A 25,668-nucleotide genomic window follows, 5' to 3' on the forward strand; every position below is an offset into this window, starting at 1 on the left:
AACATTCAAAAGTTTTATTATTTGACGACCATTTTCTGCCCAATATGTACAATAAATCTAACTTATTCCACTAGAGAAATAATTACCTATTATTGCGTACAAATCGGTATTGCCCGGAGTCCATAAAATGAAAGTCGAGAATCGATTACATAAAACCGGGAATTACGTTATAAATAATATAAACAAACAGGGAAACAGATCAAAGAATGCATCACCTTTTACTTTTAAAAATAATTCAAGTAACCGATATACAACCATAGCCCCTTAATTTATTAATAGACCAAATCCTCAGACATATTTCAGTCACAAAATGAATATAATAGTAATATTGAAGGTGAAACACTTAACCTATAGGTTTGCTAGCGGAAATTTTTCAAAAGGAATTCTAAAATTATAACACACTAAGGTGCCACTTCGAGAATCTTTGCGTCCAATAAACGGTAGAGCTTTGGTTAAAAAAATACTCGTATGGTCTGAGTGAAATGCTGTCGTGGATAACTAAAATTTCAATATTAGCCCAAAGGTAACTAAAGCAGGCTCTAAATATACACTGAAAGGGGATATCTCTTATTCACACTTATAGATTTCTTTTATTAATAAACTGTTGCAAATGCCCTAAGTAACGACTACAAACTAGATTTGAGTTCCCTACCTACGAGAAGTATATTTACAAGAATATACAAGACTAAGAAGCATTCTCTGCTTGCGTAACATCTGATCATTATTTTCGAGAATCAATTCTTATCAATCATTAGTGAAGCGGATACGAACAATAATGTGCCAAAATGCATTAGAGAATAGACGCAGAAGTTTGAGCTCTAACAGTGCGTGTCGTAACTGACACTTTTAAAACTGTTATATATACAAACGTTTGGTACAGTAATCGAACGGACGAGCCGAAAGCATGTGCTTTGAATAAAGACAGTCACGTTTTGGTATTCGAAGATGTTCCGTTATAGCTTATGGCAAAATTGAATCTATAGTGATCTCCCCTTTCACTTAAACGCGATAGTAAAATAACAATTTTTGGCAATTGCCGTGCACCAACATAAACGCCTCTTATCTACGATCGGTACCGCCCATATGTCAATAAAGTCGCACATCTGATCTGACAATACACATGGCATCTTCTACGTTATTACTGAAAATTAAATTAATAAATCAGCACGAGTCTTATCTCCATCTACAACCTTGGCATGTGTAGTATTAATTTCGGCATTGAGAAAATCTATTTGAATTTAAATTTTATTCATGGCCTGAAATCGAACAATAAGTTTATCATCTATGAAAAATAGTCATTTTAATACAATAGTTTGAGACTTGGATATGTGCTTTGAGCAGCACGCCGGCAGAGGGGGTGGGGAGGGGGGGGGGGGGGAGGGGGGGGGGTAACCACCGAAAAGACGTGAGGATGAGAGGGGTTGAACTGAGTCCGCATTGAGCAACTTGATTAGGCATGAGAAGTGGTTTGTTAAACCTTTTTACTTCAATTTTTATGTTAAAATTTGAGATAGAAAAGTCTAAACAATTTCAAAGGTTAACATTGATCTGGAATACTCAAGGATACGGTTGTGTAACCTGAGCAATATTTGTATTTTATCAAATAAACAGTAGGTTTGGCAACAACCACACCACGAGTATCCAATTTTGTTGGGCGATTTATTTCCATGGAGTATTGTAATTTATTTATTGTGTAAATTGACAAAAACTAACGACCGTTCAAATAACAAAATTTCGTTACTTAAGTTTTTCCTCAAAATAACTGAATCACCAATCCCCCATGCTGGCACCCGAAACGCCGGCACCTGGTATATAATACACATACATTCCCTGAAACGTTTTTATTGGCCTGAAATGACTGGGAAACGGCAACAGAGCAAATGTTATTGTCACTAGAGTTTTGAGAATTTACTTCATAAAGACACAATTCTATGAAAATTGCGAAAACCGCCATTAAAACGTGAACAAAATCATTGAATTTAACCGTCTGTACATAGGAAATTAAAGAATAACAGGAGTTTGGGACCGCAAACGACAAATAAATTCAATTATTCGGAATATTCATGGCATTTGAAAATCGTCTATTCAAGGACGAATTTTATTTATAAATGTATGTGGAACTTCGATCAAAAACGGCTTTATTAATGTGAAAATCCGCCCGTGAACCTTTTAATTTTGGAACACCCTATATGTGGTGTGAAGAAAGATAAAAATGAACAGCAAATTTACACATTTTCATGCTAAACAAAATGATGTTATACAATTTCGGGGCTAAAAAAGCGAAATTTACTAAAAATATTTTTGTCTAAACTTTGTCATGATTTATTCAAGCATTATTTTATTTTATAAAAGGTATTTAACTTTGTAAAAGTCCCCCGTATCTATGGGTGTATTGTGGTTGCTAGCTATAAGATCATGTTGCCATCGAATTTAAAGTATGTTAGAATACTACCAGGGGTATTTTATAACTTTAAAACTTGATCCTTAAGAGCGTTCGAAGCCTGAACTACAGCAAGAGATTAAAGGAGTGTTCATCTCGAAAGTGGGTCGATTGAACCATACTAATTAAGAGATTGTCGTGCTGATGCCAAAAGCAGCTAAATCAAAATCATGTCAAAAAACATGTTTCACAATTGGATTCCCATCACAATCCTCGAACTATCAGCATCAGTATTTGCTTACCTCTATTTTTGAGGTTGTATTTTGTGATCTGAAGACGTGATTGTGGTTTCATTTGTCGGAAAATCGAGCCCATTCGCTGGGGAGCAAATCGGTAATTATATTAATTAGGTTAGAGTAGTATCTATAAAAGCCCTGATTTAGAGCTGCGCTCTGGGGGCCGACATGGGGTACAGGTCTTAAAATCTACAGGTTTGTTTGGTTATATGTAGCCGGCGGATGAACTATCCATCATATCATCCAGAATAAAATGGAAAAGTAGATTTTTAACCAGATCTACACAATTTAATTTTCGGCAGACATAGGCATGACCATTTTATCAAACGTTGCTAACGAGACGAAAAGCCGTCCAAATCCAGGAAAAAATATATAACAATTATTAACTTTAAAACTATTGAATGCTGCTAGGTGCTAAGGCAGAGCAGATGCGTTAAAACCTTGACGATCTCAACTTTGCGAAATCCATGATGCATTTTAATGCCATGGCATGATATTTTATTTGAAATTAATTCAGTCTTAAAGCTACTGCAATCTGTAACTATAAATTTGTAAGTTTGCGTAAGGACGTTACCAGAAATCATACAAAAAGTGGAAACTTGTAAACAATCTGGATGTCAACACATGAAATTTTGCCGCTAATGAGACTGCAGCGAATCTCGAATGCAATACAGAATTTCGTGCCGAGATTGAAATTAGATCCGGAAGGGAAAAAGTAGTAAACAATTTGAATCCAAAGCATTCTGGAGACACTTTTCCAGAATAAATAGCAAAATTTGTCTCCTCTGGGCTCTGCGACACGTGGAACTTTCCGAAAACAAGGCTCGGGAACAGTGCCCTACGGACCTGAACCGATCGTTGGGTATCTACAAATCCGTAACATCTGGACACTTGCTGACGAAATGTCCAGCTTTCGTGCCTGCTCGAATGCAGTACTTGGGACAATCAATCTTAAATTCTCACCAAAGAGTGACCTCGTTGGCTCAGTTTTTGTGCTTCTCGCCTTTTCAATCGATTAATCAATCAACACAGTGAGGAAAAAATAGTTTTAACCAATTTAGTTCTTTTGGAGGATGAAATATTATTTCCAAATTTTATACAACATTTTGTTTACGATCTCATTTTTCCCGGGGTTTTCCGAATCTCCATGCTGTTCATTCTTAAATTTCTAAAAAAAAACCATGTAAGCACATGACTAAAAATGAGTCGGAGCGTCCCACTTTTCAACTCTTTATACAAAGTGATTCACGGACGTTTACGGAAGCGGGACGCATAATCTTTCTTCCCGTTTTCCGTAAACGTCTGACCAGCCATCATCCGTGAATCAGTCTACATTTACTTTTAAAAAATCCAACTTAAGTAGAAATTATTCCACCCAAGACCGAAGACATTCGTGACCCAAAGTTCAAAATTAATATTCTATTATAAATAAACCTACAGACTAATCTTACCTTCATAGACAAGATCGATCCCTGAAATATTTAGGCAAATCATGAATTCCTCTAGCTAACTACACAGTAGCCGCAAATACCTATCAGATCTTGAAAACCTCGTGATTGCTGAAATATTTTTATTTTTAGTTTTTTACGCTTTTAATGATATATCGGATTCTGTTTTAAGCATTTAACTGTAAATTTCATTGAATTGTCCCGTTTTTAAATTGCACATTACGAGGCCTTTATACTGACAAGTAGTTGAGCAATGTTGTAATCACAGATAAAAAATAATACTTATAATTAATAGTAACCTTAGAAAAAAATACATTCACGTACATTTTTTTAAATATTAGTAAGCGTAGAAAAGCTGGTCGTACATACGTAAGTCTTCGCCGAATAAAGTAAATAAACGAGGGGCACCCGCATATCGAATCGAAGGTTTGTTTAACGTCTCAAAATAATAATTATCCTCAAAGCAATTTTGATTTAAAATTAACTTCGACGCTTTTAAACACAATAGTGGCGCACCTGATAACTGATGATAAATACAAGTACACTCCCGTCTAGATCAAATATATTTGATCTAAACCCGCCTGGTGGTGTTTTCCTATAATTTCAGGCGCCAAGATAGTGAAGCTGATAGATAGGTATGAAAACGAATCCAATAACAAAATAAACACTTTAATAAATAAAACTTGAATTCGCAGTACTTTCGTCTGAATTTCAACAGCATGAAGGTGCGCCTGCTATGTTCGCAAATCGCTCGAAGATCAGCATTGCTCAACTGTTCTACAAACCCGTAGAGAATTTCTAAATGATAATAGACACGAGTTGACTAGAAACCGTTATTGAAAAGATCACTAAGTTTCTAGTAGAAATTAATTGGTTAAAAGGGATCTTTTGGAAAATACCCACTTTCGATTCAATGCGGGACACCGTTAAGAAAGAAGGTAACCTACATTTAAAAAGTTCTATGTAAACAAAATTTATATTAAAACAAACAAGACTTTCTCAACTCAACAGTATGTTGCAATTCGTGGTTTGCTGTATCATAATTCTTTGAAGTCTACGAAAAAATAGGTTGCCGCTTGGTTACCTTGGCTGATGTAAGAGTTTTCTCTATCCCCAGAGCGTCCATTTCCTGAAACGGTTGAGTCACTCATTAGAATATAATAATGGAAATGTAAAAGCATTGTGGGATCAAGGACGGGACAATGATTGACAAACTAGTATAGCAACTACATCCTCCTGCGCTTTCCGGTATTTATATTTCAAAAAATTAATACATATTTATAAACGGGGCTCCTGAGCGGAAGTTCCACATCGCGCTTTCTTACAGCGATGTTGTTGGAAGAAGCAACCTGTAGACTAAGCAGCAAACAGTTGTTGCAACAATAACCAAATGTTTTATTTTCAATTCATAAAGTTGCCGTTTCGAAACCACATACATAACGACTTCAAATAGTTATTTCGTTCGTAAACCGCTTGTTTTATTGTGCATAAACTGCTTTGTCGTACCATCGATTGAATGTTTACATTGCGTAACTCCAGTTAACTCAAGTATGGCTGCTTTCTATATTTTCTATGTTATGCTTTCTGGGACCACGTGTTTTGGCTACGTGGGTCAATTCATGTTTCTCCCACGGCCTTTAGTGTGTTAATTATTTTCTGCTTGGATTTTCACTATTACAAACTGGTTCTGTGCCGTTTCAACTTTTTCTTATCGAGACAATTGGGGGCTGAGCTTGCCCAGCCATCCAGTACACGAATGCATAAATTGGCGTTATAAACAAAAAAAAATTTCCATATTTATGTATGAATGAGCTATACACTTTGCTCGTGCATACATTGATTATTTACCCGGTTATTTATTTTGATTTCATCCGACGCAGTTGAACCGCAATGATGTGTTTTGCTCCACTGCTGTAGGTCAATATTTTCCGATGGAAGAAAACAAAACAACCAAGGTTACCCCAATGCGATAACACTGATGTATTATGCACCTTAAGCATCCATGTACCTGCCGATTTGCAAGAACGACACTGAAACAAATACAGACTTAACTAGAACTTAATTAATGCTTTCCTTAAGAGAGAGAACCTTGCTCTCAAATGCTCCATTATCTAAACCTGGGCAAAATTAGCATTTTATCAAACAAAGAGTAGGTTTGACAACCGCTGCAAGGCATAAAATATGCAATTCTGTTAGGCGAATTATTTGCATGTAGTATTGTTTACTTAATTGCAGGTAGGCAATAAATAAACGACCTTTCTGACCTACATGATGCAAGAGCGGCAATTTTAACTATTTAATCACTCCCATACCCACGATCGCAGTTAAAACCATAGGGAGTAAAAATGTAAACAGTACTTAAACTAACCATAACAGAGATATCTATTCAATTATGGAAAGTTCCCATTATAATGAGATCCTAGCGTTGGGAGCAACAACCTATTTCATTAGTCAAACATTCGGTTAAACATCCTCATGGCATATACATATATATTGTGGGCTCATCAACGAACGACGTTACTGACTGTTGACTAAGGAAAAGTTTCAACTCCGAACAATGAAGGAATGTGTATCAAGCTACGGAAGCGGAAGAGGTCCTTGTATGAGTTTGAATGATTGTGGTTAATTAATGTGTTTAATGTGTTTGTCTACCCAACGAATGGTCCTTAGTCCTTAGTCCTCACTGCTCAGGAAACGTCTTTCTAAGGGCTTGTACAGCAAACAGGGGATCGACGTTGCTGCGCAAGGTCGCTTATAAAACTACAAAATTGTGCTAGAAAGGAAAAGAGAAGTGGTTCGATATGATGAAAGGTCGTTTCCTAAAACAATTATCACATATTGAAATCGACATTTTAGAACGAGAGCAATTTTAGAAGTTGAAGTTCTTGCTTTTCGCCCGGCCCCGTTTATTACCCACTGAATGAGTCTTTTGTAATTGAGCTCACAGCGAAGGTAAGAATAGAATGCCTTGTCTATTGAATATTTTAATTGAACGATAGAAAATCGAATTCACCCTAAGGACACAGGAATGGCCACGTTGATGAAGCGTTCGCGGCAAGAACCTCTAGGCCTCAAACCGCACATAGCTCTAATTCGATGGATTGTGATTTTCAAATTTTAGCACCCGGCATTTCAGTAATGGATTATCACCATACCTTTGCTTATTTGGCCTTTTTATTGGAAACGAACTGTTCATCATAGAATGCCCTATATGATCAGGATTCAAAGCCAGAATAGGTCATTCATGTGAATCCGCTCCGCAACTTCTTACCTCGGAATGATGGCGGAAGTTAAATAACTCAAAAGTAAACAGAGCAGTTTTTATTGACCTTCAATGCGTATTCGAAGCAATTGATAAACAAATATTGTGCAAGAAACTCGTGATGTATGGTGTATAGTGGTCTGGTGCTGGGATGGTTAAAAAGTTTCCTAACTGATAAATTTCATGCAACCAGGGTATAAGTAGAACTTAATGTGTGAAGTGGTAGAAGTAGTGCATGGCGGATCCTTGGGCCAAATTCATTTATAATTTATATTAATGACCTGTCCCTAGGCTTAAAGAGGCCGTTTCTGGATTTCCTTGCCAATGATACATTAATCTCGGTATCTGGAACGGATTATAAGCAAAAAGACATTTTAGATGAGGAATTACTCGTTTTATGCAGGCGGGTTTTTCAGAATAAGCTAAGGTTGAATTGTTCAAAATCGACACGTTGCAGGTCTATAAACCAGCTGTGCCAAATTTCTCGAATTAGGTCTCCTAAATAAAATTAATGGGGAAACTATCTGATGTCTCTGATGTGAAATACTTAGGAGTTCTTTTGGAAATTTAATTAAATTTTAGCAAAAATCTATACTGAACGTGTGAAAACTTGTGCAGGAAGATATCAGATATCTTCTTTCTACAGTGCCTTTAAATATACAACTTTCTGGATAAAAACCATAATCTATCATAGAAATTGTGTTCTGAGAGGTGCGTTTCAACCTCAAAGTTAAGCGGAACAAGGTCTCTGTGCACGCACTCATATTAAACTGTGGTTTACAGGTAAGTTTATGGATAAATGCAATAAAAAGCTTTGCCATAGAAAACTTTTCTTCTGATGAAATCTAAATTGCCTATTGCCCAATAGAAGATTAATAATTATTTAAATTCTATCATTGATCGAGAAGCGTTTGAATTTTTTGTAGCGGAAAGGGATGTCATAAGCTGTATTCAGTCAGTAAAAAGTAATGCGACCTATTGATAGAATATCAATTAAAATATTAAAACTAAGCTTGCCGTATTGCCTTAAGCCTGTGGTTCTTGTAATTAATTATTCATTGCAAAGTGGGTGTGTGCTTGTGCTATGGAAAATCGCACGTGTGACTACTACCGAAGGTTAGCAGTCCACTTGGTGTTAGTAGTATTCGCCAATATCTATAGGGTGTTTCAGATTTGACCTGCGTTACCTTGAAAGGTGAAAAATACGCAAAATAAGACGACTTTGTAAATAAACATTATTTCAAAAACATATGTATATTAACAAATGCACAGAGTGTTAAAGTTCCAGATTTTTTTCGTTTTTTCTCTCCAATTCTTGCAATTTTTGAGATATTTAGATCAATTTTGCACATGTATTATAAAAATCCGCTTCAATTGATGCTGAAAGTCAATTGTATAATCTACAGTGTTAGTTTATGTGAGGTCAGGCACATTTGACCATCCCACACTTTTTTGTGGTAAGCCATTGGTATCTCCTAATTAAAAATTTAAATTCCCCATTCAGTTTAAAAGCTTTTTTGTTGCTTGCATTTTTTCATATCTGTTAGGTATTTTTCAGCAATTTGCAAAAGCATCCAAAGAAACACTCCATTTTTACCATGAGATTCAATTACTACCACTTTTTTTCAGTATCAAGAAAAAGATCACAAAGAACCTAAATGCCAATGTTATTGGAGTTTGGGTAATTTTTGTGATATTCTAAAAACTAGCATTACTACTGAAATAAATTATTCCACTTCTATTTTATATTATATATTTAAAAATGATCTATTTTTTGCCTCATGGGAAGAAGTATAAAGAAGATAAAGGGAAATATTTTCAGGAAAAAAAGTAAGTAAGATACTTAGTTCTGATAGGTATAAAAAAACTGAAATGGATACTTAATAATTTCATCCAAATTCACTCCATGCTAAGGGAAAATACTGTAAATCTAATAAATTCCAATACTAATTAGAAATCCATAGGGAAATTCCTCTACTTATTAGTTGAAGGTCTCTGTGAAATATTGCAAGTTGAGTTAATTATACTTAATCAAAGACAAGCCAAGACCAAAGACCTGAGAAACCACCCAACCAAAAGCTTGCTCTACCATAACAGAAATAAGTTATAAACAGAGAGACTGGCAAAAAGCTGTTGTTGGTAAATGTATAGTACACTTTACTTAATTTCCCAACATTAAGTTTATTTGAGAGTTCTTCAGATATAAGCGCTTAAGGAAGTTTAAAATATTTCAACTTATTTCAAGGAATATTTCCCCTGTATCATTGTATTCAAGTTATAGATATAGATCCATCTACAACGTCTATACAAAAGGCAGAGAAAATTAATTACATACTACCAATCATTAATTGAAATTCATCACAATGTCAGGACAATTAAAATAAACCCAAGTAAATAGGAACATACTGTTATTGTTACAATGTTGCTTTGATTAATCATCAGCAAAATGTAAACAAGGCAAGGGATTGCAAAACAACAACAGTACAGTAAGAAAGCTGTAAATTGGGATCAACCAAATATTAAATGAGCATAAAACTATTAAAATAACTGTAATCCTCACCTGCCTTTCAAGTGTTGAATTCAGGTTTCCTCTCTCACAGAAGACACAAAACATAGATGTCTGTAGGTAGGTACATTGACCAGCAGTCTTTGTATTTACAAAACATAATCACACAGAAACATTATAAAGGAACTTGAGTAAATTACTAAGTAAGTCGAGTCCTTACAACCTGGTTAGTTCTCCTTATAGAGTCTGAGAACTGGGCTTCTCAAGGACTCCTCATCAGATTCATAATAAAACTTCTTGGAGGTGAACCCCATTTGTACTCTTCGAACAGCCTCATTAATTAATTTCTCTGATCTCAGTAATGCCTGCAACAACTCATATGGGTCCTGTTGGCTGAGATCCTGGTGTTTATTTCTGTGCGGAACACAGGTTGCTCCACATGAATCACCGGGTATATGGTACGGCGAGGCGCGGGACAACTTCCGTGAAAGGTGACTGCAGGGTATTGCCTTCATGGAAGGTGGGCCAGACAACCTCAAGTTTTCCTTAATTTCTAGTACCAGTCCTTCAACATCAGATGAGGATATAGCTATATTAAAATTCGATTCTTTAGTCGGAATAGGGGCGGTCATCTTAGGAATAGAGCACACTTCTGCAGACGGCATTTCTACGACGCTCGGTATTAACGACTTAACAACAGCAACACTGAACTATCAGTAATGTTTACAAACAATCAGGAATCAGTCCCCCCTTGAAAAAAAAACCTCTTAACCGGAGAACCAATACCGACGAACTAATAATAATAAAAGCTCAACGTCACAAGCTTGATATTTAGTCTCGCCAGTGCGCGAACTCGCAATACCAGCTTACTTGTAAGCATCTAACAATCTCCATTATTGTCCAGTTGGGTTCACGTCGGAGAGCGCAATCTTTAAATGTCAAAATTGTCGTTCTGCGCTAATGTCATTACAAGAAACTGGTTTAACTAAAAGCGGCAAACAGGATACAACTTTGATACAAAGATTATTTCAATACAATAGTGATAGATTATTTCCATAATTTTTCCTTCATAGATGGAAATTTCATCGTTCTATCCAAAGAGTAAATAAATTAGGATATTAACTATAATACTAGATTAATAACTCTATTAAAATATATAACCCACATATTGTAACTAAATGTCATAGCTTATATATGTCTACCTAATCTTAAATAAGGGCTAGAACAAAATAATACAAGTCAACTTGAGTATATACAGCGAATCTCCCTTGATATACAGCACTGACCTCGGAAAATAGTAACTTAAGGGAAATTGGCTTTGAAGCAACTTCACCCTGTAAAACTATTGGTGCAAATACTAAAATCCTGATTCATACTATCAGTGCCAGTAATGCAACCAAAAAAGGCTTTAAAAACTACCCGCTATAGAACTAAAATGTGTATTTATATTGCTGAAACATTAAATTAAATGTGAAATAATAGTAACGACAATCACTGGGCTCAATTCAGTTCAACCAGACTCCGTACGTTTGAAGGTAGGAGAATTGGAGTAGTTTTGTATTGCAACTCCAAAAGGTCTGTGTCAAGACATGTTCACACGGCAGACATTTACATGAAATCAGAAGCTACCTATAAAGAAAAAGTGTAAGTAGATTTAAATTATTTATATAAGGCAGAAAGACTAATTGGTTGATAGTTTGTTTCTTACGATAATATATGTATATATACTATATTTATAAATTAATTCCAGTGCTGTATTTACTAGTTCTCAAACTAACTACGAGTATTATGGTAAATTCCTGAATTTTGGCTATTGAAATTAAATTGATGATATTTTTTTCTGAAAAAACATAAAAATTATTGAATAAAATGATTCTGTTGAAAAGTGAGTGCAATACAATGCCTTAACTGAAACGTTTTTGTACACTTGTTGATACAGCTGTACAAGAAATTTGCTCTTTATTACTCAATTACTTGCCTTACAATTGCTGTGTTGGATCATTTTTTATCGGAAATTTGACAGAATTTAACGTATTATCTATAGTAGGATGTTAAAACGAGATACAATCGAGTGATGAACTAAAGATCTAAAAATTAGTATCTGACACTATAAGATAAGGCACAGATTGGAATCCATAATTCGTCACGACAATTAAGCACTGCTTAAAAATTTCGCGTTCTTTATCCTAATTTACTTTCACAGACACAAACTGACTTTCTTTCAGTACGACAATGCGATTATTTCTACTATGCACTAGCCGCCATTAAGTCCAGATGCGAATTCAATGTTCAGGACATACTTAGACGAAAAACGCGAGGTCGTGTTCCTGATCCATTAATCATAAATCTGATGGGGTACTTATTTCATTTCTCGTAAGGACTTAACAAAAACGTTAAATTGTTGTTATAAACGACTTTTTCTTCGTTTATGTTTGTTATTATAATTACAGAATATTACACGTAATGATGATGCCTCGTTTGTGCATTGAATTATTGTGCTCAATGAGGGCAAAATCGTATTAATCTTGATCCAATATTCATACACCCTGTTAAGAATTAAATGGCACTAACTGTCACACTACAGAATTAAAATTGTTACTATTGCACCATTGTTGTCACTCCAACTTACTGCTTTTAACAAAATCTTTCATAATGTATTACCCATTCATAATATTTTTATTTATTGAACAAGTAAAGGTTGAGCTGAACTCTACTATAGAGCCAAAGTGTCAAGTTCCAAACTGCCTAAACGCGTTCGGGTTAACCTCCTTTATTGTTTGTTTGGTTTGCTTTCACAGAAACATGCGCAAACGGAAAGTAGACCCAGGTAAACAACAATTTAAAAATATCATTTATGCTGATATTTATCCCTTTAATATTTAGGGCAAAGTTCCAATTTGGGAAAACTAACTTTGGCTATTCAATGACAATTTACTCTCAGAAAGAAAAAATAATTTAAGTAAAGATTGTTTGTTATTTCTCAGACTACTTTCATAGGTTACCGAATTTTTCTTGGTTTAAAGTAACGTACTTTAAAATTGCTTGATGCAAAGGACCATCGTTTTGTGGCCAATAAATCAAAGCACTGGTAACTTCCCTGGAAGGTAATTTTCATAGATACCAAGAGATGATCAAATGCTCTGTCTTAATTTATCAATTTGTATAAACTTATCTAAACTAAGGCTCCACCCTTGCTACCATTTTTTGCAAATAATAAATTTTGCATGTATAATATAGGTAAGCAGTAGGAATATAGTTTTTTAAATTAAGTTTCAACTTCTCAATTGTGAAATAAAATTATAAGTTCTTACATAAGGAAGTTACATTGTGGCCAATTGGGATCTTAATGACCAATCACCATTAAATTAATCCAGCATCTATCAGCTATAATGAAACAAGTTGCATTGTTAAGACTTTAAATTCTGTTATCCAGTAGTCGAGATCACTCTAAAAGTCATATTATGACTATTAGGACACTTGAAAATTCTGAGCAGAGAAATAACAACCACTTCAAGGTATTGAAGTATGATATCCAAACTTCAAATGTGTCTGGGTAGGTTTCGGATGCAAATTTCAATCCAACTAATCATTGACTGAAAATATGGTGTTAGGCTCCTTTCATAAACTTGTAGTCAGTAATTCAACCCAATAATTCATACCTGAAAGTTTTAATCTTTTTTTTTTCGAAAAGTGTTCTGGCCTGTATCAATTTTTGGAGAATTTAGAATATTTGGATATATACTGAATTTTTATTTCATGGAAGTAACAATTAGAAGTTTATTTGAAAATCTTGTAGTGTTTTTTATACAATTCTAAAGTATCATTTTTAACTCTTCTTATGAGATCCTCCTGGTAGCAACTGGAATCTGAAAACAAAACTTTATATCAAGAACTTTCCAAATGTTGTCAAACTTTTTCATAATAAAACTGCAGCACCTGACTAGTATCCTAAAATAAACTAGTAGACGTTATTATTCCTTATCAAATCATTCCATTCTTCTAAAATAAAAATGCAAAAATACTGGAAAAGAAACATTCCCTTCGCTTTCCAAAACATGATTTCCTTTTTTAATTTTCCGCTTTAGCGCCATGTGTCAGAATGTTGACAACATAAGTCACATTGACAAATAACATTTGTAATGAGGGGTAAAGATAACGAACAGCGAGTACTTGGAATAAGAAACCTCTACAACACTCACTCTACACCTTATCGATAAAGGAATTGGAATTGAAATTGAAAAACTCAACATGGCATTTGTTTCTCGATATTTTTCAAGCCAAGTACTGGCATATTTGCGATAAATTCTTCATTGATTGATTTTATTTCTATATTTATTCATTTAGTTAGTCGGAGTTGGATGAACTGCTGTTTGGAACATAAACTCAAACGGACAATGATGGTGAACGCACCCCGAATAGTACAAATTGTTGAATGCTCCAAGGTTTAACCCTGAGCATGCGTACTCAAAAAGTGAATCCACTATAAGTGGGCAATCCACGTTTCAGCTATTCCGCTTTTCGCGTTCCATTTTGTTATACGTAGTGGTGAGTGAAAGTGGTTGTGTCCGTGTTTCAACGACACACAACCACACTGCCACGGTGAAATAACTCATTCAAAAAATACCAAAAAAATTTAAAAATCGCTCAAAAAAATCTCCCAAAAAAATAAAAAACATAAAAATTACAAAAATCCAATAAAAATCGAAAAACAGTGGAAAACTAAAGCAAACACTTATTCATTTCGATTTGTATGTTACCGAAACGTTTTTAATTTTGTGTAAATTGTGTCGTGATATTCGCCGTGTTTAAAACTACCATCGATTCGAAAAATGAATCAAGGGGCCCCAAATTACCCCATGGCGTCCTTGTACGTCGGGGACTTGCATTCCGATATCACTGAGGCCATGCTATTTGATAAATTTTCCACTGCTGGTCCCGTTTTATCCATTCGCGTTTGTCGTGATTTGATAACACGTAGGTCCCTGGGGTATGCGTACGTGAATTTTCAACAACCTGCAGATGGTAAGTTTCCATATGGTAAAACCTATAGTTAACCTCTTTGTTCTATGTAAATTACCCTGAGATCCACATGGTCTACAATCACTTTTCAACTCGTGCAATGGCTATAATCGACTCTTATCACATTTATTTATTCCACATTCCATTTATGAGCAGTGGTTTCTCTTGAATTATTGCTTTCTGCAGTGTTTTTCAAACCAGTCACATGTTTCCCAAGCATTCTATTCCAAAAGTTCATTGTTTCAGGTTAGGAGCATGTCATGCTAACATTCATGAATCATTTTATGATAATATCTTCTGATTTGTGTGTACAGGAAAATTATTATAAGCTTCATGCCCATAAGCAAATTTAAAAGTGCATTTAGAAATAAACTCTGGGACAAGCAAGGTCTAGCCTTGCACATGTTTGACCTTGACTTGGTAGGAGAAAATGAGGCCTAAGCATGTTTATTTAAAGGGAGGGGCCCTCACCATGAGTTCATACACAATCTATTTCATTATCACAGTCACAAAGTGAAACATTTTAGATTACATTTTAAGTGGTTTTAATTACACAACCATATCTTTAGCTGAACACATATGTGCCCTAATTTTTGGTTGATTCAAGTAATTCTAAAACTGAACTTGCTTCTGATTAGAAGAGTCTAAGGTCTGACTTTTTGAGGCATGATAAGCTGGGTTCTATAAAGCACTAGTCAGATGCTTAAGTTTCTGAGATGAGAATCATACATCTGTCTCTTTTATGTACAATGGCAAATTGTTTAAATCCTCAGCCAAATAAAAAATTCCTAACATAAAAAGTAAATAAATAACTTAAATATTCATGCTATGTGCCTATATAGATGTGATTTTTGATCAATGTAAGGAAAATTTTACATTTCTACTTAACATATTCAATGCTGCCCTAAGAGAGTCAATGACACAATTATTATATATCAAATATCAAAATATTTATTCACTACATAACAAGATATTCAAATGACAATATGGACCAGTCAATCAAAGAAAGAATAGAAATTTATCCTTCTTAATTTTACAATAGAAACTCTCAGTTACTACTAGAATCTCTTCGATACTGTCAGAAAACATATTAGACATGCATATTACAAACACCATTAAATATAAAAAACGCTAATTGGGATCCTTTCTCATGTAGATTTTATTTTCAATATTATTTGTATAGTTATCCTGATAGCGTACATTAAAGTTTTAATCAATTTCCCAGTACTTACTTAGATTGATTAGTAATGTTTATGCTGCTCATGACATAGAAGTAAACTTTATTTGTGATGCTCAAGTTAGCTGTTCTTTCTGCCTTTATTTTAAGGCTGTTTGAAAATTTACACCCTGTTTAACTCTTTAATTATGTAATAAAACATTAATTTTATGTAACATTTATATAAATAAATTATTTCATTTCAGCTGAGAGAGCTCTGGATACAATGAATTTTGATTTAATCAAGGGAAGACCCATTCGTATCATGTGGTCGCAACGTGATCCTTCTTTGAGGAAATCTGGAGTTGGCAATGTTTTCATTAAAAATTTGGACCGTTCCATTGATAACAAAGCTATGTATGACACTTTCTCTGCTTTTGGAAACATTTTAAGTTGCAAGGTAGCTCAGGACGAGAATGGCAGCAGCAAGGGCTATGGTTTTGTTCACTTTGAAACTGAAGAAGCTGCAAATAAATCTATTGAGAAAGTGAATGGAATGTTATTGAACGGCAAGAAAGTTTACGTTGGCCGTTTCATCCCAAGGAAGGAAAGGGAAAAGGAACTTGGAGAGAAGGCAAAACTATTCACCAATGTTTATGTGAAGAACTTTGGTGAAGATTTGACGGAAGAGCAGTTGCGGAATATGTTCGAGAAGTATGGGAAGATTACCAGTTACAAGATAATGAGCAAAGATGATGGAAAGTCAAAGGGATTTGGCTTTGTAGCCTTTGAGAGTCCTGAGGCCGCCGAAGCTGCAGTTGAAGCCCTTAATGGTAAGTTAATTCATTCTAAAACTCATTTTATAGGATCCTTCAATTTTTCTGTTGTAACAGTATTATAACAATTTAAATTTTTAATGTTTGCATTCTTTACGAAGCCATAAAAGAAAATATTGTCTTTATTTCAGCAAATGTAACATTTTAATATTATGCATTTGTTGTTTTTCTTTATAGGAAAGGAAATAGTTGAAGGAAAACCCCTCTACGTTGGTCGTGCTCAGAAGAAAGCAGAACGTCAACAAGAATTGAAACGACGTTTCGAAGCCTTGAAAATGGAACGTCTAAACCGCTACCAAGGTGTGAACTTATACGTTAAAAATTTGGACGACACCATTGACGACGAACGTCTGCGTAAAGAATTCGCTCCATTCGGCACCATTACTTCTGCTAAAGTAATGATGGAAGAAGGTCGTAGCAAGGGATTTGGTTTTGTATGCTTTTCCTCACCCGAAGAGGCTACTAAAGCTGTAACTGAAATGAACGGACGTATTGTCGGTTCCAAGCCACTGTACGTAGCTTTGGCTCAAAGAAAGGAAGATAGGAAAGCACATTTGACTTCTCAGTACATGCAGCGCATGGCAAATATGCGAATGCATCAAATGGGACAATTCATACAGCCTGGAGCTTCAACTGGTTACTTTGTGCCCACTATTCCGGCCCCCCAAAGGTTCTATGCAGGCACTCAAATGGCTCCCATCAGAACTAACCCAAGATGGCCCGCTCAAACACCTGTTAGACCGGGTGCCCAAGGAGGAGCCACCGCATACGCTAGTATGCCGAACACATTCAGGGCCACTACTCGGCCACCAAATCAAACTATGGGTATGCGTAGCAACATTAACGTTCCGAGACCGATTACAGGTAAGGGTAAGGTTTAAATATGGTGATATATCGGTAATATGCATGGGGGTATGACAATATTAACAAAAAAATGTTATTTAAGAAATCTTCAAATACCCCTAAGCGTATTGAAAAGGGGAAGCATCGATATATCTAATTACGGCTCAACCTCCTGTGAATATGCAAGGTCGTCCATTTGCAGGGCAAACAGTTGTTGCTGCCGCAGCTGGAAGCCGCCGTAGTGTGCTTGAAAACTGTCCTACTGGTTTCAAGTACACTGCGAATATGCGGAACCCGCCGCAAGCCATGGGAACTTTGCCTGCTGCTCCGGTTCAGCAAGCTGTGCACATTCAAGGCCAAGAACCCCTTACTGCTACAATGTTGGCAGCTGCTCCGCCACAAGAACAGAAGCAAATGTTGGGAGAACGCCTATTCCCATTGATTCAGCGCATGTATCCTGACTTGGCGGGCAAGATTACAGGTAGGCTTTAAAGCTTCTTACTGAAATTTTCGGGTATATGGGATTTGTCGGTTTCAGGTATGTTGTTAGAAATCGACAACACAGAGTTGTTGCACATGTTGGAGCACAACGAATCCCTGAAGAACAAAGTGGAAGAAGCTGTCGCTGTATTACAGGCTCACCAGGCCAAGCAAGCGGCTATTAAAAAGGAGTAATCCTTAATAAAACAAAAAAAAAATGAAAAAATGATAAAATGTAAAAAATAAGTAAATGGAACTCCTTAATTTTTAATTGTTAATAATGGCTATATATTGACAATTAAAAATTAAAACTTTGGTTTCACATTTTTCACGGTTTGAATGTAAAACTCCAAAATGTGAAGGGTAAAATACTGAAACTTGTCTTTATAAGCAAGCGTTTCAAAAATTCAAATACTACACAAGTGGAACGTTCGGCTGCTTCCTGTTTGAATTTTTGAAACGTGCTTTTTAAGACCGGAGAACTGTTCATTTTTATTAGTTATCTTTCATTATTGTTCTCCACTAAAAGCATGCTTATGCATGCGTGTATTTTTCCGTGCAACATAGGCTTGTACTAGTTAAAGTTTTAAAATTAATCACGTAAAATCCCTTGTTGCGCGTTAAAAAAACCGAATTGTATATTTCCAGTTAAACAACAATAAATTTAAATAATTTTATAAAAACATTTGGTTTGTGGCACTTTTGACATTAATAAACGTATTACTTATGAAGAGAGGTTTTAATCAAGAATAGTTCAGTGAAAATATTGCCTTTTTTATAGGACACTGATAATCCGCGTAATGAATAGACAAAAAGGGCAAAACTGCCCACATTTTTATTCCTTAAAAACCGATAAGACATTCAGGCATAGCGTGGTTCAAATAAGCAATAAAAAGTGACAGTTGACATCAATACAGTGGAAATTTGGGGTGTGGTTTGAATATGCGCCCTAGACCAATTGCCGAACATGACAGGTGTGCACAGATGTGATGCTTTAATTTCTGAACTGCTAATGCAACTTCTGAATTTGAGTAAATTACTGGCAATCCTCGTCATAGATAGGGGACACGTTAGCATAAAAGTATTCAATTGCCATGTCATGTCAAACCCATGGTTACCACATCTCCATTTTATAGGAACATGCAAGAGTGACAAAACAAATTCTCGTTGATTACTCAAAAAAATTCATTTACCACTTTTATTCAACAAATTTTTTTTCATGCTCACATGTTCCTATAGAATCGACCTTCACAGCGCCTTTCATAATAAAACAAGTGTCCCAAATTCTCCCGTCCGATTTCCGTATCTTTCGGTCTTTCATGAACTAAACAAGGTAGGAAAATCTACCTGTGAACATTCGATATGTAGACTGAACTCCTCTGTCTATGATTTGACGCATGACAGACAGTAACAAAAACGAGTCAACGCATGTCCAGCCGATCAAGCATGATTTTGCGTGATCCGCTCAAATTCCAATAAGTGAATGGTGAATGTCAGCGAATGAAACGGCGTAAAAATGCCTACTTAAATGGTGTAATATTTGCATAATGTCTGTTTCAAGTGTCTTTGTATTTAATTACAGTAGAGAGATGTCTACTTCAACGTAATTATGATATGACTAGCGTAGGCATTGATGAAGTTTTAAGTCGATTATCTATTAAGTTTAACAGAATTGTTTATGACAGAGATTTTGTTGAATGTGTCAATGAAGATTTGCAACCGATTATTGATGAGAAGAGTAAATGCTGGTAAATATGGTTTTTAATTGTTTATATCAACTGACACAACAAACTGTTAAGGAGCACATGGCAACATTATCCGGAATCTCTTTGTTCACTTACAATCTTCATTGTCCAGATCTATAAGAGTATTATTGCTCAATATTTGTTAAATTCTTTGATTCATGTCATCAATATTTTATTCATAAGTTGCAGAGTGTTCCAAACTCCTTATACCTACAATTGACATAAGTATTGGTCAGGCTTTATAACGTTAGAACACTGTTACAAGCACCCCAAGGTGTTCAGGAGACTTTATATTACAACTAAACTTTTCACTAAAAGTATAACATGGTCAGCATCATGCACATATCAAATAAAATGTTAAGTTAATCACCCTTTACTCATGTTTTTAAAAATGTTTTGAGCCAGAAATTGCATGTTACCTAGTCAAAATATTAAAAATAGGCGTTTTCAATGTTACTCAAAGCTTTAAATTTTGATGATGTAACTCACAATTTTCAAATTTTACTATAAAATTGTTTCTGAATTGCAGAGTACTATTTCAGGTATGTATTCTCCAGTACAAAATGAAAAAAAAAGTTTATGTGAGCATGTGTCAGATTTCGATCAATAGCAGAATTAGGCAGGATATTAAGAGCACATGACAGGATGTTAAGAGTTAAGAAGAAAATTCGTTTTTTATTTCATTGTGCTTAACTGCAGATAGAGCTTTCAAATTTTATCTCCATGTTACTCAGTAGGTGCTGCTTAATATAAGAGTAGATTGCCTCCAACTACTATACAAAGTAGTGTATTTTTTGAGGTTTTGGTCCATAAAATCCCTTAGAAGAACTTGCTCGTACGCCACTAGTGAATATCAATATTTTTCTTAAGTTCTTCCATCTACTACTTAAATTTTATCCCTTGATTTTTGGTCAAATTCTGTTCAGTTTTCTCATAAATTAATTTCGATTTGATTTTAGAGGAGATAACATGAAATTAAAAAAATTGATATTTTTTAGAATTCCAAGGGGCTCTTAATAATAAAACATTTTAACGTTTAACCTTCAATCAGTCACAAGGCAAATATAAGTGGTCAAAGAACAACTTAAAAAAATTCTAAAGGTCATTTTAAAGGTCTATATACTGGTTATTCAGCATCGTTTCACATTTAATTAATCTGATTTTTAGCCAAATAATGTATGTGAAAATAACAAACAGCAAAGGTAATTAGATATATGGGATTTACCATACATTGGACAAAGAAAAAAAAGAAGTTAAAGTATAATCTGTATAATAACTCGTGGCAGTTACTTCATTATTTGCACAGATCCATTGAAATCACTCATGTGGAATATCAACTCCATGAGTTTTCTTCCGATAAAAATCTATCAAATTCAAGTTTTACGATGAACTTGCCTTATGTAAATTAGGACATAGTATAGTCAGCAATGTATAATTTTGGGTACAGAAACATAGATGATCCATTGGGATTATAGTGGTGTATTTTTCCTGATAAAAAAAACGTAAACAGCACTCTAACTAGTTACATTTTCTAACTCAAAACTAACTGTAGTGTTGCAGAGGCTTTGTAGGATTTGACCACACTTGTTACAACACCCATCCAGTGTGTGCAGTTTAACATGATGTGCATGGGGGTATTCTAAACAGTTGGAGCTATGTGGGGGATTAAACTAGGGAAAAGTTGCATTTATGTTTGTCAAACAAAAATCTAAGACCGCCTTAATATCTTTTCTGCTAGTTGCGTGCCCCCATAAAAATCCCATGTGGATCGTGTTAAACTGAAGACATTATACAATAGTAAATAAATAATAAATACACACTTGACTGAAGTTCAGTTTTGTATGTGTTTCACTTGTCGTGTGGCCTGCAACCGCATCTTCCCTCTCCGAAGTCCCTGCCTGCTTAGTCCCAACCTTCATAATGAAAGGGATGTTAAGAAATATAATATCAATGAAATTTCCTTTATACCATACATAAAAAATGGCATTGATCTAGTTAATTATTGCCATTCAGTGGAATGTCGTGAGGCGCTGCTGCAAGATTAAACGTTACATATAAGACCGCATCAAAATTATTTAATAACGCCCATTAAGTTGTATTGTAACAAGGAAAAAGGAACTGGAATTCCAATTAATCGATGGTGAAAGTTACGGCATAACGTTTGGTTATGTAAAACAAAACCCGCGTTGCCGCATTGTTGATGGAGCTTTTACTAAATACTTTATCATGGGTTGGACAGGAAACATCCTTTACTCTTCGTCATCTTCTTGCTCAACCCTTGCCCATTAGCATTAAATTAATAAAACTTGAAATGAGCAGTAACAAATAGGTTTCTATCATAGAAGTGAATAAGTAGGTACGATTTGATGGAACGGTTCAAATATACGTTGCATGTGGATAATTTACTCGAACTGGAATTTAGGGAAATGCTTGGCAGATCACATAGAATCCCCATGAATAAAAAAGCTAATATTGTATTGATTACTTACGCCAGCAGGCTAACATGAAATAGCCCCGAAGTAACAAGAAAAGTAATAACATTTTCAGGCGCAGCACTTTCAGTTAAATTGAAAAATTACCCGCAACCGCGTTAATGATGGTTTGATGGTTTCATAATTGTAACAAACGATTCCTTACAGAATAAATTACCATTTTCGATGACATGGTAAAGAGTAAAAGTGATTTTGCTTAGGCTGGCAACGTTGCGGCAGTCGCAAGATTTTACTTTCATTATTATTACTTTCAGCGTTCTAGTCTTTCCGGCACTCAGTCCAAATTATCTAAGATTGGTTAAGTACCAGGCCAAATTGTGCGATCTTGCTGTTATATCATTGGGCAGTGGTAGTGCGAAGTCGGTTGGAGTATGCCATAAGAAATATTTTTTGTAAGATTCAGACCAAGTGACTTTCGTGGAATTTCATAAGGTGAGTGTACAGATTTATTTTTTCAGAACCAGCCCATCTGATGAGGATTTGAAAAAGAACTTAACACATTCCCAAATGACTGAACACAGTGGTAATACGACAAAGAAAAAAAGACCAGCTATTCAGTTGTATGTTCCACCTGCTCAAAGGAAGTCAAGGCCAAATATAGTTAACCAACATCAAAGACCAAATAGAGATGAATGCCAGCTTAAAAATTGCACAAGCAACGAAAAAGTAAGAACACCAGCTGGAAAGCCAGATTGTCTTCAGAGGGACACAGATGTCACAAATTGTGCAGAGAATTGCGAAGAGGAAGCTGTAGGAGAAGAAACTTGCTACTGGACAGATTATATAGACTGTTACCTAGATGTGGCGTATCCGTTCCCTCGTTTTAACTGCAATTGTTCAAAATTATTTCTGTTTAAAGAAGTATTTCCTAATGCAAAATTACTTATGTTTAGTATAGAAAGAAAAAAACACTCATTTCACTGGATTAAATGTTTAAAGCAAAAGAACCAAATACTCGTTGATGACATAAATTGTGAAAACAAAACGGTTCTAAATAAAGCAGAAACGTTCCTAAAGGTGCAAATGACTAATATTTTATGTATTAAAAACTAACAGTTTTTAATTTTTTTTAGAGAATGTCCCAATATAAGCGAATAGGTGTTTTAGCCCATGATGTTTTGGACTTTAGGGAACACAAAGTATTATCGGAGGAAGGCATCATGTTTCAAAATAAATATTGTTTATGTGGGAACAACACATTCATTTGTGTAGCTAATTATATTTCTCATTGTTACCATTCGGTACCTGATTTTAAGCTGGAATTGGACAACCGTTTACATTGTGTAAGTCTACAACTGCGCTCTGGTAGGTACTTGCGAATTTTTTAACGCTGCCAATTTTAGCTGGAAGATATTGATAGTGAATTATATCTAGAGAAATATATCAATCAACCTACAAGTACAATAAACAATGAAGAGATAGAAGCTATTTTGAATCATATTAGTCAAACAGAATTTCATCAGGAATTGAAGCCTAATTGTGATAATAAGATTAATGAAGAATGTGCCAAAAAAGAATCCAGTAGCAACGAAAACATTACTCAAGAAATGAGGACATCAAAGCAAGTCAATCAAGTTATCGTGTTGGACGAGCGAAGAGAACCCTCAAAAATTGGGTAAACTTATTCAAAGATTCTTTTTTATAATATATATGTCAATTACAAGTCATATTGCAGGCTCTGTGATGCTGCAGTAGAGAAGAAGAATAAGCAGAATGAACATGAACAGGAAAAAGAAATTATGAGGAGAACCAAGCAAAACATAAATAGGAAGACAAGGCCAATTATGAAGTATGTAGACGATGACAATGACACGTTAAAAATTGGAAAAAACGACAACGTTAATAATTGGGAGGAATTATTGAACGATGAAGGAGAGCTGCATGAGGACATTTTTAGAGAGGTGAGTGGTATACATATATATTTTTAAAGAGAGATTATTGGTATTGGTCAAATTATGAAGTATATGTGAAATTGTCTCAAGCAAAGACATCTAAGTTTACATTTCTGTTGTTTAGAGATATTTTTATTTAGACTGGTTATGTGCTTGTCTCTTAGTATGCTTGGATGATGTAGTATTTTAATTTAACAATTTAAATGTTGCTTACTTACCTGAATTTTTTGATCGTTAAATGTGAGATTTTATTCACTTCAGTACTCAACCAGCTAGAAAATTAAATAGTATTGTCTTATAAACATAAAGGTAATTTTAAGGACTGCGCGTTGTCCATTGATTTTCAATTTGACCATCCTTTTCCTTCCCTCTAATTGATTAAAAAATTATTTTTCAGATTGTTCAAAAAGTGGGCTCAGAGGTAACAATTGTCAAAGCTGTGGAAGATTATTCAGCATACGCCTCGAAGCAATTAGAGGAATTAGAGCACATGGTTGAACTATATGATTTTCCTCCAACTATAGAAACTAAAGACGTTATGTCTGCCTTCAGCGAGATTCGCAGTGATGCCATGTATGTAAAGTGGGTAGACGATACACATGCAATTTTAGTCTTGGGTTCATCTTCACAAGGTTTGTTTTAACTAATACATGAGTATATCAATAGAAATTATAACATTTCCAGCACAAAAAGCCATAGAGCTTTCAAACTCTTTAATTAAAGTCCGTCCAATGTCAGCGGCTAGCAAGCTAGCTTTGGAAAAGGCAAATCAATTTGACCTTAAACCTGCAATGAAGAGACCTCAAACCAACTTGCAGACTGCTAGGCGGTTGATCACGTCACATTTGGGAGCGAGAAGTAATGTGAGTAAGGAACAAAGCGCGAAAGAGCGAGAAGACTTACGGGTAGCTAAAGGTAATAATTTTTTTTTTTTACGAAATAATAATTTATATTTGGTTTTATTTTAGAATTAAAGAGAAAAGCAAAACAGAACGAGAAAGACGCATGGGAAGGGAATCTTCGCTCATCAATAAATTAAAAATCTCAATTTCTTCATCCGAAGGAAGTGCCTTAATCTCAATCTGACGTTTCACTACAATCCTTTTAAATATTTTATGACCAATATTCAACTTTTAGTTGTTTTTTGCAATCATTTAAATACCTTTATTTACAAGTATGTTTCATGTATATAAAATTTTATGTATATTATAGACGTGTATTTGGCTAAATACTGTTGATTTATTGGATTATTTTGTTTAGGTGCATACGGACACGCTTAAACAATGAGAAACAATTAAGCTCCACATATCTAC

At 34.9% G+C, this 25,668-nt stretch overlaps 3 protein-coding genes across 3 annotated transcripts; 2 read left to right on the plus strand and 1 right to left on the minus strand.

Moving 5' to 3' along the window:
• On the minus strand, positions 1-10,709 carry LOC136417206 (uncharacterized). The gene is made up of 2 exons (XM_066402780.1): positions 9,947-10,709; positions 1-5,253 (listed from the first exon to the last, which is right to left on the minus strand). Exon 1 carries the CDS (start codon positions 10,555-10,557, stop codon positions 10,120-10,122), a length of 438 nt encoding a protein of 145 aa, XP_066258877.1. The 5' UTR covers positions 10,558-10,709; the 3' UTR covers positions 1-5,253; positions 9,947-10,119.
• A 3,687-nt stretch (positions 10,710-14,396) lies between these two features.
• pAbp (poly(A) binding protein) lies at positions 14,397-18,957 on the plus strand. The gene is made up of 5 exons (XM_066402977.1): positions 14,397-14,914; positions 16,334-16,900; positions 17,081-17,767; positions 17,949-18,227; positions 18,285-18,957. The coding sequence occupies exons 1-5, from the start codon at positions 14,722-14,724 to the stop codon at positions 18,419-18,421; spliced, it is 1,863 nt and encodes a 620-aa protein (XP_066259074.1). The 5' UTR covers positions 14,397-14,721; the 3' UTR covers positions 18,422-18,957.
• Positions 18,958-19,691: 734 nt separating this feature from the next.
• Positions 19,692-25,577, plus strand: LOC136417188 (uncharacterized). Its single transcript, XM_066402753.1, has 9 exons — positions 19,692-19,974; positions 22,718-22,855; positions 22,922-23,480; positions 23,537-23,746; positions 23,807-24,078; positions 24,139-24,364; positions 24,753-24,987; positions 25,040-25,270; positions 25,324-25,577. Exons 1-9 carry the CDS (start codon positions 19,841-19,843, stop codon positions 25,392-25,394), a joined length of 2,076 nt encoding a protein of 691 aa, XP_066258850.1. The 5' UTR covers positions 19,692-19,840; the 3' UTR covers positions 25,395-25,577.
• Positions 25,578-25,668: the final 91 nt, after the last annotated feature.

Source organism: Euwallacea similis, chromosome 27 (assembly GCF_039881205.1).
Source record: "Euwallacea similis isolate ESF13 chromosome 27, ESF131.1, whole genome shotgun sequence".
In the NCBI taxonomy this organism is placed as follows: Eukaryota; Metazoa; Arthropoda; class Insecta; order Coleoptera; family Curculionidae; genus Euwallacea; species Euwallacea similis.

Excerpts from the sequence above, each read along its gene's own strand:
- LOC136417206 (XM_066402780.1), bottom strand. The coding sequence starts at position 10,557 with ATGCCGTCTGCAGAAGTGTGCTCTATTCCTAAGATGACCGCCCCTATT.
- pAbp (XM_066402977.1), top strand. The coding sequence starts at position 14,722 with ATGAATCAAGGGGCCCCAAATTACCCCATGGCGTCCTTGTACGTCGGG. Across the intron at positions 14,915-16,333 it reads TTTTCAACAACCTGCAGATG|CTGAGAGAGCTCTGGATACA; the intron begins GTAAGTTTCCAT and ends ATTTCATTTCAG. Across the intron at positions 16,901-17,080 it reads TGCAGTTGAAGCCCTTAATG|GAAAGGAAATAGTTGAAGGA; the intron begins GTAAGTTAATTC and ends TTTTCTTTATAG.
- LOC136417188 (XM_066402753.1), top strand. The coding sequence starts at position 19,841 with ATGACTAGCGTAGGCATTGATGAAGTTTTAAGTCGATTATCTATTAAG. Across the intron at positions 24,988-25,039 it reads CTTGGGTTCATCTTCACAAG|CACAAAAAGCCATAGAGCTT; the intron begins GTTTGTTTTAAC and ends TAACATTTCCAG. Across the intron at positions 25,271-25,323 it reads AGACTTACGGGTAGCTAAAG|AATTAAAGAGAAAAGCAAAA; the intron begins GTAATAATTTTT and ends GTTTTATTTTAG.